Below are 14,533 nucleotides of genomic sequence, written 5' to 3' on the forward strand. Positions count from 1 at the left end.
ATCAAAACTTATAAAAATATCTAAAAAATTCATGCAGGATGCACATATCCAATTATAGTAATTAAAAAAAATAATATTGTACGATTGTAGTCACATCAGATTTTACTATATAAGCAGTACAAATTAATGCATGGATGCAAGAGATTGAAACATTAACGCAACTTACACTACTAAAATCGGAAGTTATTAATTATATACCCAAAATGAATATGAAGACGTCGAATAGAATCAATACTAATTGAAGTTCTAATTCATTATGTACCCCTCATATTTGGCAATACTAATTACACAAAGCCAGGTGGATCACTTGACTAATTACACAACACCAGGTGGATCACTTGATGAGCACGCCTTTGTTTTATCCATATGCTCCAATTCTTCTACAATTTCTCCTTCATCAGAAGAACGAATGCTTTCACATAGTGTGGAAGAAAAATCAGGGGCAGTCTTATTTACTTGGCTCCATTCTGAGGACATGTTTGTGTGCCTAAAACTAAAAGACTTGAGTTGTTCTCGGTTCTTCCTTCTCTCCCTCACCTCAACATGCCACTGCTTCAGCATTTTAGCCAATGCTTTGCACTTCACTTCTGAACCCATCTGTAACAATCCAATGTCAAGACACTCCCACATGACATAGGAAGTGCTAAGTGTCTGTTTGGTTTCACAATGGAAAGTATCAAAGTTGATTTTGCTTTCTATCAAACGTGATTTCAGTAAGGATACAGATGTACAGTTATTGTTAGTTAAAATTAATTTTGTTTCCAAATCTTAGTATGTCTAGAAGTAATAAAAAGTGACTTTTGCATTAAATTGAAAAATTTACACTTAAGTTTTACAATAAACTTGCTTTTAGGATAAAAGTATATAAATAAAAATCACTTCATTTCAAAATCAATTTTATAAATGCTCACCCATCACAGAGTAACACACAAATACATCAATGTCTAAATAGAGTTTACCTGTGCCACTAGTGCATAGAGGGGGAGAGTAACATAGCTGCACAGGACTTGAACTGCCACCCTGAAGAAATAGTAAATCAAAATGTCACCGAGGATTAAAAAGAAAATTCACCCCAGGAAAATCAATATGCCTAAAAAATTTATAATAAACTGTATGCTTGTCATTACGCTATCACCACCCTTATGATTGTAAATGTTCTGTGTTCGTGGTAGCAAGAATTTATTCCAAACTGTGTCTGGCAATCAAAAAAACAATATAGAAATAAAGAGAAGCGTGTTAAGGTAATACATATATTGGATCAATATTTCTAATGTTAATTTTTTTTTTTTTAAGAAAAGGAAGCAAATAGAAAGACAACTTACTGATACCCATATAAAGAAGGCAAGCTCGAATGCATTCTGTCAGGATCAAATTAGTTTAATAAGTGATTAATTATGTCATCATGGATAATTGGAAATCACAAACATTATTCTTGTCATATTTCATGTACATAAAAGGTTTACCACGAATAAAGTGTAATGTAGGAGTGTTAACACAAATCCGGGATGGCCAAACCAGAAGAATTCGTCACTTGGACAAACAAGTGGGGTCCCCTTGGTCACATTATTGACATCTTTCATTTTAAGAGCCATTTGGTCGACAATGACTTCAAGTTTAGTTCCCACAACCAGAACCAGCTGTAATTAAAATGCAGGGAAAGCTGAATTAGAAGCCATGCTCATGCATATTCATTAAGACAAACGAAAGAAACTGCAACGTGTTTATTACTAACCAAGAGGGGAACATAGGATAACCAGAGATACACATGCCAACCTAATATAGTTCACACAGAGAAAAATAACCAGTGACTTAGACATAGAAAAACTTTTTAAAGAATGGAAATGAAAGAGGGCAACATTCTTCTAACCGTGTACGTCCACCAGCAGAAAAATAACAACAGTGAACCACATCACAGGGCTGCCAGGGAACACACATAACATGTGATTAGGTGAGTAAAGTGTCTTAATTGATAAAACACATGCATAATTGAGTAAGCAAGTAACAACCTAATGCTCACTATGATTCTGAAATCTTCCTCAAGTGACTGTTCAATGTAGTTTTGGAAATCGAAGTCGTTGTTCCTAGCTGAAAAGTGAGCCTGAGAGGTGCATATGGAACATCTTAATGAAAGGTTTAGCTATGATAATAATAATAATAATAATAATAGAGTTTGACGTTATGGAAATAGGAGATTATATGCTATGTTTACTCAACTGATATGAAACCATGCCTCAGGGTGAGATAATCAACTTTTTCTACTGAGTGAAAGAACTGTCTGAAAAAACATTTCTGTCCCATTTTCACAAATTAATGAACAACGTTAGCTATAAAAAACTATGCTCCATATCCTTGATTTTATCAATTATTTATTTGAAACCAAAGCAACCAAGTTAGTGATTTCCTCGTCACATTTAATTTAAGGACCGCTGATATAATTGGAGAATTATAGAAATGGTGCAAATGTGTCTAATCAGAAGCTTGTTTTTTTATTGTAGCATGAAAAAGAAGAAGAAGAAGAAAAAAGGCTTACAATCCAAACATATACTGGTGATGGCGTACTAGTAGATATGTGCCGTCTACCGAATGTTGTTTGCCTTGTATATCTGAATCTATTAGGGTCTGAAATCGTGAACCATAAACTTTAAAAGGGTCAATTTTCCAACCAAAAACGTCATAGCACGTTGTCTATTCTATACTGCAAATCAAATATAGTCAGCATTACCGGAAAGGAAATGGAATCCTGGACATACATTCACAACATGAACATAATAGTAGAAACAAATCACAAATTGGAAGACGTAACTGAAAGTTGATTTTAAGAATGCTAGCGGAACTTAATAATTCTTTGATTTATGGGTGAAATCTCAAGTCAACTTTTTAAAACATGCTTTATTCTAGTGAGATCCATGAGAAAAAAGTATTAAAAAGAAGTGTTGATAATATTTTTTATTTTTTTATTTATCAATAAATATTAGTTATTTAATTATTAATTTTTTTAATAAAAAATCAAATCTGTGACTCTTTTTTTTCCCTCCCTTCTTTTATCATCCGTCCTTATAACATTTTTATGACTAGTTAATATTCAATTATTCTGTTGGGATGATTATCCTGATGCAAAGCAATCAGTATCCCTATCATCACTCATTCAACGTCAACTCTTGACAACAACGTATTAGTGGGAATTCTGAAAAAAGAGCGTCTCAACGAGTCAGAGCCATTAAAACCTTTGGTCCATAGGTAATTTCATAAGTACTTTCAAGTTTCAACGCATCTATTACGGCATTTGGAGATAATATTTTTTGTTACACTTGAAGATAAAATTATAAAAGAAATTTGACTAAAAAACACAACATAAAAGAGAAAAAAAAAGAATAGGAGGAGAGGATTAAATTAAATATGAAAAATAATGACGGAACTTTGGTAATAAATCCATTCAACTTACATTTGTTGTTTCTAAGCAATGAAAATCAAAATATGGAATTGTACTTAGTAATGACAATTTTTTTGGTGAAGAAAAGGGACTAGGCCCCAAACACGTAGCAAAGACAAATTCAGCGAAGTTAGAGCCTTTCACTCATAATTATTAAATTGGGGACCCCTTTATATATTTGATTAATTATAAATTTCTTAATTAATAAATAAATATATTTTATATTATATATTTTCAATATATCATTTTAATTAAATTTTGAATAAATTATTACCGCATTACTACTATTTTAAGTGAATATGTATATAATAATTTTTTTTACAGAATCTTTATTAAAAATTTATACTAAAAATGAAATAACTAAAAATTTAATAATAATTTTGTATGTCAATAATAAGTTTTTAGGAAATAATACTAGTATTTTGATATTCATGAGAAACCGTTTGGAAAGAATGCACAGCTCAAGCAAAAAAAAATGTTTTTTCCTATTATAAAAATCAATATTTATTTATCTTTCCAATCAATAACGAATAAGTGTGTACGTTAAGTTATTCAGAATCATATTAAAAAAACTAATTAATTTGATTGGCTCATGATCAGGCATTGCACCCCCAAAGTAAAATGTTAAGCATCAAAATTCATAACTAGTATGATCATCAAAATAGTTAAGGAGCTAAATCAAGGCTGCTAAAACCAAATGTAGAATGCTATATAAGTTGGGGGGAGTTCATATATACCTAAAAAATAAGTATTTGATTTTTTTATTGGCAAGAATGACGATGAATATTAAAGAATTTATAAAAAAACTTATACATTTTTTTAACTAATTGAACTAAATTTCTTTAGTAAAGCAATTACTTGGTTTAAGTCTATATATGAATATAATTTTTTTTAAAACTTATATTAATATTTTCATGATAAAGATTATCAAAACAAGTCACAAACTCTCATGTAATATGATCTTATTAAATGAATATTTAACTAGGTTATTTGTTCAAAAACAACTTTACCGTTGGCAATTTCATATTCAACTGTTTGAGTCTCTTCATCCCAAGCTTTCCAGTGCCTCATCTGCACGATCATTCAAATGATATTGGAAAGTAGTAGATGAATTAATTGGCAGATACAAAAATATGGATATTTATGAATTACAGTTTGATTTTATGTGAATATTTTCATCAACAAACTATCCCATAAGCTTAAGTTTAAGTAAGAACACATAAATAATTTTATGACTAACACGCATTAAGTTTTATTTAAATTAAAGAACGGATAGACAGTAATTAATCTCTAAGTTACGTTGTCGTTGAGTGAAAACAACAAATACTTTATATCTTACTAATAAATGTCCGACACAATTCATTTAATTTAAATATTCATGCAAAAATTATTTATTATATTTCAAGTAAATGATCAGAAAGTGTAGTTTAGAGATGTTCACGACTCAAGCAATCCCATTGATCTATCTCAAAGACACAACTCTGGTAATTTTGACGAGTTCGAGTTTAAAAATTTGATTCAATGTATTTTTAGATTAATTTTGTGTTATCTTTTCAGTCATCCAAATACAGTCCAAAATTTAATATTCTTTTAAAAGTATATTTTTAAAATAGTTATATATTAATAATACTATTTAGTATTTTTTACTTAATAAATAATATTTTATATGCCATGTTATTATATTTAAATTGACAAGCGGAAAGACAGACATTATTGATATTGTGCATGCGTATTCGCATTTTTTTTTTTTGAATTGGATTTGCTGCATAGTGTATAGGTAATTGGTGCGGATTTTTTTTTTTTTATCAATTTAACTAATGTGTGAGGTTGAAAATAGTGGAGCAATTTTTAATAGCAGTTAAAGGATTAAAAAGCCTTAAAATAGAAGTGAAGATGAAATAGGGATATCTTATTTATTATTGTTAAAGATATTATTTATCTTTTTTTTCTAGAGACCAGGGATGTGTATTTAGATCAAATATTAACTTTACTCGTGATACATGATTGTTGTTAGTCAAAGAAAATTTGTATCTGACGAGAATCAAACATAGATTCTCTCCCGTTAAATAAATTGTTATTATTTATGTGAACACAACGAGACCTTATATTATTCTGTCAATCTTTTGAATTAAAGATATTATTTATCTTGAAATATAAGATAAATATGTTTAAAGTCTGTGATAAATGAACAAATTTTGTATTGAGCTCTTAATAATTTTTTGTTTTTAAATCCCTAAAATATTAAAAGTTTTGTTTTAATTAAGTTTCTACCATCAATTAAGAGATAACATATCACTTTATAAATTGATTTTTCCAATGCCATCAACGGTTGTGATAGTGTTACATCATCATTTAATTGACAATAAAAATTCAAAATAAAAGTTTTAATATATTAGATATTAACACCAACAACAAAATTTGATCATTTATAAAAAATCTTAAATATATTTAAACCTAAAATATATTACTAAATATATCTTAGTTATATATACTAATTAGTTATATATACTAATTCGGAAGATATATTCACTTTTAGACTTAAGTTGATATTGCTTAAACCAAAACAATCAGCTTGAAGATAACTATTCTAAAAGATATATCCACTTCTAGACTTTTTAAGTTGATATTGTTTAATTAAAGCAATATCGACTTAGGCTCCCAGTTGTTTTGGATCTCCTTTTTGAGCTTTCACATGGATCCTTGACCCAAAACAACTATCTAACTACTTCACTTGTCAAATACTGATGTATTAGATATTTTATATATCTATCTAAGTATACATCTTTACACATTCTAACTATTGGAGTGTCTGGGTGCATCTGATTACAGGTTTTCCTTCTCACTGAAATTCCTTTTGCTGCTTGGAAGCATCCACCATCTTTCACGCACATATGATATGATTTAACTATACAAATGTTAATATTGGTATACGTTATTTACAACGGATTAACCTAGTTTTATTCTAAATATTTCGAGTGTTAATCGAATTGAATTTGAGTTGAAGTTCAAATTAATGACTTTAACAAAATTTCTAGTTATATTGAGACAAAAATGAACTCATTCTAACCCATTCCACAGTCACCCCTAGTCTCGGAAAATATTAGTTACTATTTGTTAAGACTTAAGAAGACGTAAAAACCTTCAGAAAGCATACAAGAAACTAAGAACTCATCAGAACTCAGGAACTTGGTGTCCGTGATTCTTACTTACCTTAGCCCTTGCCAGAGACACGGTGAGAAAACTGTACACAATTTGCATGAGAGCTAGGACAAAAATGAACATGTGAAGTTGATGGATTCCATGTTTTGATACTAAAGCAACTTTACTGGCCTGCAGGCAAACCAAGTTCACTTTGATCAAAGAGACAAGAAAATCGGTTCGACTCATCACAGTATTTATCATTTTTTATTTTTTATACATTTCTTACTTTAGGTTTTAAATGATTAATTGATCACGTACGTAATTAATTAATTATATATACACATACATTTTTGGCACTGCAAGAATCCAAAATTGAAGTAGCATTGTTAGTTCGTTTACGACATGGAAGCATAGTATCTGCAGCCATCACTGGTATGCAGATTTCTATTATAGCGTCTTGAGTTACTGTCAACAAAAGCGACATGAATCCTAAGATCATCAACTCTGCAGCAAACAAAGCAGGGAAACCTTATTCATATATCATAATACCCATTTAGACAAATAAATGATAAATCATTATTCCTCTATTAACCTGATTTAAGCCTCTCAATTGCTTCAACCAAATCGCTCCTCCGATGTTTCTTTAACCACTACAAGCATATAGATAGATAGATAGATATTAGCTAACTGTATATGAAAAAAATAATCAGATTATAACGTAACAAAGCAAAGGTAATTAGTATAAGGAACATTATATAAGGTTCTGACTTTGATTATTAGATGAATGAGATGCTCCAAGATGATTGAGACGGAGATAAGAATGAAAGAAACTAGGGCAATTGCCCATGTTGGAGTGTGTTCTAGAGAATAACCGGATGCGTACCCTGCTGCCATGTTCACCTAGTTAGTTCTCGTTTTTGTTGTTTCATTCGTACAGTTGAAACTATATATAAAATTATTTTAAGGGACCATGATTCTGTCTCTCTCATATATATCACTCTCCTTAGTTTTCAAGGGTGGACAAATTTTCCATCTACCCACATGCTACTTAATATGCGCCACTCAAGTCTTTTCCTGAATAATTAATGTTGTCGATATCTAAAATCATTAAGTGATGTGTATACGTGACTTTTTGCCTTTTTTTTAATTCCTGTCCGTTTTGTCATTCTCTGAGAATTTTTCCATGGAAACACCTTAACACGGTTCAGTTCAAGACTCCTGTCAACAGAGGAAACTAATTGGAAGGAACTTTCTGCTTGTAAAAGACAAATTTTCAACAATAAATCTTTCAAGTCCAATTCAACGCGAAAGCTATAATAATTGCCCAGAGCTATACCAAAAGGCAAAACCAATATTTTAAAAAGTAGTTCTATTATTTAAATATTATATTATTATTGCCGCATTTATATTTAATTATTTGTGTAGTATACATTTTTTTTATTTTCCTTATTTTTCAATCTATACAAATCTCAAAAATCCCTCTTCTATTGAAAAAATATTTTTCCTTATAAAAGAACTAGATTTAATTGCACTTTGGTTCTTCAGTCATCTTCAGTTATAACAAAAGTAAAAATTGAGTCTCCCAATTATCCTCCTATTTACATCAAGTTCTTTCATCAATAATTTATATTTAATAGATTTTACTAACGTGCATGGTAACTCACAGGTGACAGTTGATATAATGATGCAACACCCATATGTTAACATAATAATTCATTGGACGTGTTGATATAATTAGCAAAATTTGAGAATTTTGCAGAGGTATGATGTTAAAGATTTATAATCAAGTTCTTTTGTTCATTATTTGTTAAACATTTAATAGACTTTACTGAAACAATCATAAAGTCATCACTTATGTGTTTGCTTGACACATGCCGACATGGTCGATTGGGCATGCTAAAGTTATGAGCAAAAATTGAGGAAATATACAAAATGGTGAAAACCATCACACTGCCACTCAAATTTTCTTCATTAATTGAACTACTAAATTTTGCTGACATCAACATCATGTAATGCTGACTTTTATATATATATATATATATATATATATATATATATATATATATATATATATATATATATATATATATATATATATATTGATATAATAACCGACTAACGTGTTAACATGACAAATAAAAAATTTAAAAAAATTCACAAAGTGGTAGAGGTGGAATTTAAACCCCCACCCCACCACTCAAATAGTCTTTAGTAAAATATACATTATATATCACTTATGAACTACTAGACTATTTTTAAATCATTTATCACAATAATTCTTAAATGTAATGTTTTAGCATCTTAAAATTGATTAATAAATATATCTATATCTACAGATAGACTATTTTTTTAAATTACCAACACACAGCTCAACATCCTATATGTCAAACAACATCGTATTAATTGATCTTTGCTCGATCTTCACTAATAAAAATACATAAATTCACATACAATTTTTCATAAATATATAACGCACATAAAAAATTAAAACATTACATGTGCACTTATAACTCCTCACGTAAACTCCGAGTGCTACAGACAGTTATGTCATAAGAAATTGTTTCTACCAAAATCTAAAAGAAACTATGGCATGCTTTAACATGTAGGAAAGAACATGCGCTTTTCTAAAAGTTCTAATCGCAAACCAATATTTAAATCAGAAATTAGAATGCTCAAATTTATAAAAATGGCTCAAATTATAATATAAAAATATAGTTTATGTAAAAAATATATATAAATATATCTTTTTATATTATTTTATATGTATAGACTACTTCAACAATTAATGCTGTTATATACTTCTAATTCAGTAAACACAATTTTATATAATAATACTTAGCTTAAGCATTCTGCTTTCTATAATAATAATACACAGATGATAGATGTGCTAAATCAAGAACAAAAATCTTTATTCAGCTTCTTCCTTTTTAAGTACTTAATTTCCAATTTCCCATCGTCGTGGCGGAGAAATTAAAAAATAAAGAATAAATTATACATGTACCTCTTGTATTTTTTCTCATATTACACTTAATATTTCTCCATTTTTTTATATTATTTTTACACTTTTCTATTAACATTTTAACTAATGTCAATTCAAATATGTAAGCAGACGAAATTATCCTAACGAAATTATTCTAATATCTTTATTATACTCACAGCCCTATGTTTTTTTCAAATTACACATGATACTCCTCCTTTTTTATATTACTTTTACTTTCCTTCTTTTAACGTTGTTAACTAACATCAATTGAAATATGTGAACAAATAAAATTGTCTTAACATTTTTGTTAAATACTCAATAACAAAATAACAATTGACCATGTGAATGGATCTTTCTTAAGCCAATAACAATTTTCCTTTAATATTTGACTCTTATTTCATTGTTGTAGTTCTTGATTGAGATATTATATCAAATACCTAACCATAAAAAAATAAACATGTCAAAGAAATGAGTTTAAAACAAATGCAGGAACAAAACACTAAAATTTAAAGCAAATGATCATATTCAATCAATAGGCATTGTTGGGAACACGCTCAACAAAAACACAGCAATCAAACGACTCAACATCTACTAACAAAATTGAACTAAAAAAAAGAAAAAAAAGAATGAAGGATATTAACACATGTGTAGCAACAAGGTGATTTACGTAAAAAAAAATTGGATTCATATGTCTATTTTCTATTAAATTATTGAACTTTATTTAGGAGGGAAGATTATAACGTGAGTTAAATAATTAATGAATATTTTTTAGGGTGCAAAAAAGAAGAGATATCAAATGCAGTTTGAAAAAAAATACAGAATGTACCCTGTAATTTACTCACAAATAAAAGAAAATTACTTGAGTAACACTTTTTACCAGAAGACAAAAATTAATAAAACAAAAAAGAAGAAAAGTTTATGTGCTTTTTTTAAAAAGGGAGGGCAAACACTAACATAAGTTACATAACATCCAATTATGTTGATAATCACATCTAACTACAATATTCAATCTTGCAAAACTGATAGAAGATTTTACCAGTCTTTGTTCTAGCTAGGCAATAGGATAGAAATGAGCATGAACATAACATCTAACTACAATATACAACTGAGCATTAAGACAAACAGATCAGGACGAGTAGATTGACTACAATATCAATCATGAATTTCCGTTCCGAAAGGAATCGCAAGAGACACGGTCATAAACGACATTAAGACTCAGCCCATTGGATCCGTTTCGATCAAATTTGGTGGCCAACATATTTAATTATTGAGAAGGTAAAAATTCTGCATCGATTTTTAAGGAATCATAAATATCAGCCGTGGTAATCTTTAAAATTAATGCATCTAATGTTTAAGGATTAATATGATTAACATTTATAATTTCTTAGTTACCTGGATAAATTTGAAGGTGTACTTTAATTAGTAGCTTTAAGTTCTAAAAATATTTTATTCCCTTGACTACTTTGTCGCAAAGATCCTTATGGAGTAGGAAGGGGGCTTTTATGAGTGCAAATTAACATTTGTTTATATTAACTTGTTAAGGGAGAGTGGAGGTTATTTGGTAAGTACACACCATACTAAAAGCTGACTCTAATTTCACTATAGTAATGGGAATATTAAGCATGTCTCGTGTCATTATAGACAATTTGTTAAAAAAAAATTTAGTCCTATGATATTGAAGTACATTAAATTCCTCCACGTCATCATCATTTATTGTTGATTCATTCAAATAAATATCTATTTCACCCTTTGTCAATGATAGATTTAGTTTCATTTTCATAGATTTTAAAATCCTGCAATGTATAATATATTAATAATTATCTAAACAAAAAAAATGAAACCCTAAGTATAAAAAAATTTAAATATAATTTTGGTTTTCATATTTTATCAAATACATAATTTTGTTCTTCGATTTCAAAAGAGAGATCTCTGGTCCCATATTTTAGAAAATATAACATTTTGGTTCAATTTTTAATTTTGTCCACATTTATTTATTTTGTTTTTATATGTTAATTAATTAAATCATTTATTGATGGTATCTAAAATGAATATGTTAGATCTAGAGTTTAATTTAAACAAAATAAAAGAAATAAAACCTAGGCAAAGTTAAGAATTGGATCGAAATTATAAATTTTTAAAATAAAAGCAACAAATATCTAAAATAAATTGACCAAAATTATAGATTGGACAAAATAGGAAAATCAAAATTATATTTAATCCTATAAAAACTTACATTAATAATGTTTTTTAATTAACTAATATATATATATATATATATATATAGAGAGAGAGAGAGAGAGAGAGAAGTGATACACATACACCCTTATAGTAATGTACCCCCACCCAACACACGCCTTTGTGACATTTTTTATTGATTCAACATTATTATTATTATTTTGAAAAAACTTAAAATGAAAAAGAGAGAAGCAAAAATAAGTCTTAAACTCTTATCACACTAATTCTGAAAGTTATTCTCAATCACTCCCGCTAGGGAGCCTTGATGCATTACTTCTAAAGGTTGTTTAGCTTCAGTAGCCAAAAGTGGTAGACATGAAGCTCTTGTTGTGGCTCCATTTGTCTCTTCATTTGAAGGTATGATTGTTCTTTTATATACGAAGAGAATAGTTTGACCTAGTTCTATAATTTGGATTTCAGTTATGAATTGCAACTTTATATATACAAAGTGAAATATATTTCATTTAAACACATGTTGTACATGATTATTCAAATGTTTTCATTCGGTTAATCATCCATGTGATTATAGACTTTTGATAGTCTTCACTAGTAAACGAGACATGGTGTGAGTCTGTGAGAGATTTGTTTGTCCCAATTGTATATTTGTCAATGTCTTCAAAAATAGGTGTATTTGATAAATAAAAAAAAAGACCCCCCCCCCAAAAAAAAAATAAATAGGTGTTGCCTTGTAGATAATAAGTTATGATGTTGTCAACTTACTCATCATGAGATGAAGGGACCACTCATTAGGGTTTTTCCTCTTCCTCTTTCAAGAGGTTTGATATGTTGTTTGACCTATGTATTGTATCATCCCTCCTCTATGCAGAGAAAGCGACAGTAAAGCCAAAGGAAGTGAAGGAATCCAAGAAGGATTGAGGGTAGAGACAAAAATAATGACTCCAAAAAAACCTCCAACTCAAAGTTTGCAAACTAAACCCAATTCATACCATCTCATATGTTTAGGTATATAATTTTGCTCTATGTTCTATGTGAGTTGTTACACAAAGCAGTTATTTTTTCTAATTATAAATTTGTTTCCTTCAAATATTGGGGACTGGAATGGATAGTCAAGATACTCCACCTTTCGCTATGTTTTTCTTCAATAATCAAAGATTATATTTAATTATATAATAAATACCCCTCAAGTTCAATTCAGATTGCAATGGTTTTGCAGACACCATAAGATTAAGTTATCAAAGGTATAATATATCTTGAACTTGAATATTTTCTTTTAACTTCCAACCAAAGGTAAATCTTCCAACCCATCATATGAATAAAGTTGTTGAACTCATCCATCTCATCATCTCCATCATCCACACCTCTCACCACACCCTCCCACTAATAAAGTTGTTAAATCTGAGGATGCCAGCTATTAGCACCATGTCATCGGCTAAATACTTTTCGTTTGAGATGAACACATCCTCCATTCTGTCAAACAAAGTCAAATCTCTCAGTCTTCCCACCCAGCACCTCTGCAACCACTGCAAGTTATTTTCTGTCACAGTGATTTGTTTCCTTTTCCGCCCTGTCCAGACCTTGTTTCTTCACCCATAGTCCTCCATGTATCAGTTTCGGTTTTTTCACCATTTGGACATACAATGCTTCTTCCATCTTCCCTTTCCCGCGATTCAGCACCGTGTTCTGGTTAGGTATGTTTTGTGGCTTCTCACTGTTTCTCATCATCCTCCTACTGTTTTCGCCTCCACTTCCATTACTCAGGAAGATTGCCATTCATTTTTGTATTCCCTATACGTATTTGATGAAGCTGTCTCTCCAGACTTTTCGCATTCTGGACACCAATGAAGCGCACAAATCCAAATTGATTATCCCATTTACCTCTTCTGTTAGCTATGTAAACCCCCCACACCGTGTTATATTTCTGAGATATGTTCCGCAAATGTTCTTCATTGAAAGTTCCAGGAAATATAGAGAAGAAAAAAGATGTAATTCTTCCATTTTCCTGATTCCTATCCCTCACCTTAGTTATCAGTATTGGTTTCCCGATCCCTTCCTCTCTCCTAGGTGTATTCGCCGCTCTCCCTCTCACTCATCCTCTCTACTAGTACTATTCTAATATTTCTTAATACATTAATAACCTTTGATTTTGTAGGCTTACTCTCTTTTGCACATGAATCAGATAACTAGATGGATTCATTAGATGATTGAAAAAGAGAAACGAATCAAAAAATTATTTGCATATTCTCCATACAATATCTTAAACTTTTCTATCACATTCGAAGCCTTGTATTCAAATATCAAGTTTGGTATAGCAATACTTTATAAATTCATCCTTCAATCGTGAATAACTCCAAAGGTAACCCAGGAAATTTTTTGATGGCACAATCAAGTTTACTTAACAAGTCTATTGCCTCCCCATCAATACTATACAAGCAGCATACTTTAAGTACCCGTAACATTTTAGTTTAACCCAACACCACTATACTTCATCTAATATTTATCAAACTCTCATTCATATTCCAAATACATTTCCTAAAATGTCATATTCATTCAACAATTATCTTCTATGATGCCAAATAAACTTACATAAAATATAAGTTTGAAATCGAATAAGATGAACCATTTATCATATTTGATTGTACTTTCAAGCATCAAATAAGTAGAATTTCGTCTCATAAGTCACATATTTGTGCTTATAAATCTTATCACTCTAAGAATTTCAAAAAACTCTCTTATATTTATTGTATTTTCGATAATCAAATAAGTACAATTTTATCTTTTTGGAATAT

At 29.6% G+C, this 14,533-nt stretch overlaps 1 protein-coding gene across 6 annotated transcripts; it reads right to left on the reverse strand.

The window, feature by feature from the left end:
- Positions 1-52: 52 nt before the first annotated feature.
- Positions 53-7,479, reverse strand: LOC114407066 (MLO-like protein 3). Of its 6 annotated transcripts, none has more exons than XM_028370010.1 (15): positions 7,340-7,479; positions 7,164-7,221; positions 6,918-7,075; positions 6,641-6,760; positions 4,441-4,501; positions 2,531-2,619; positions 2,215-2,289; positions 2,007-2,098; positions 1,868-1,917; positions 1,733-1,773; positions 1,464-1,637; positions 1,323-1,358; positions 1,139-1,195; positions 960-1,020; positions 53-597 (listed from the first exon to the last, which is right to left on the reverse strand). In XM_028370010.1, exons 1-15 carry the CDS (start codon positions 7,463-7,465, stop codon positions 563-565), a joined length of 1,233 nt encoding a protein of 410 aa, XP_028225811.1. In that variant the 5' UTR covers positions 7,466-7,479; the 3' UTR covers positions 53-562. The 6 variants fall into 6 exon arrangements, with proteins under 6 accessions (XP_028225811.1, XP_028225809.1, XP_028225808.1 ...); XM_028370008.1 differs by having other exon boundaries at positions 1,128-1,195; XM_028370007.1 differs by having other exon boundaries at positions 53-651; positions 1,128-1,195.
- Between the last annotated feature and the right edge of the window lie 7,054 nt (positions 7,480-14,533).

Source organism: Glycine soja, chromosome 3 (genome assembly GCF_004193775.1).
Source record: "Glycine soja cultivar W05 chromosome 3, ASM419377v2, whole genome shotgun sequence".
In the NCBI taxonomy this organism is placed as follows: Eukaryota; Viridiplantae; Streptophyta; class Magnoliopsida; order Fabales; family Fabaceae; genus Glycine; species Glycine soja.

Bases quoted from the DNA above. Each gene is read 5' to 3' on its own strand.
- LOC114407066 (XM_028370007.1), bottom strand. From the start codon at position 7,465: ATGGCAGCAGGGTACGCATCCGGTTATTCTCTAGAACACACTCCAACA. The intron at 1,918-2,006 runs GTTGTTACTTGC...GTTCCCTGGCAG, and splicing joins AGAATCATAGTGAGCATTAG to CCCTGTGATGTGGTTCACTG. The intron at 1,638-1,732 runs GTTAGTAATAAA...TTTTAATTACAG, and splicing joins TATCCTATGTTCCCCTCTTG to CTGGTTCTGGTTGTGGGAAC.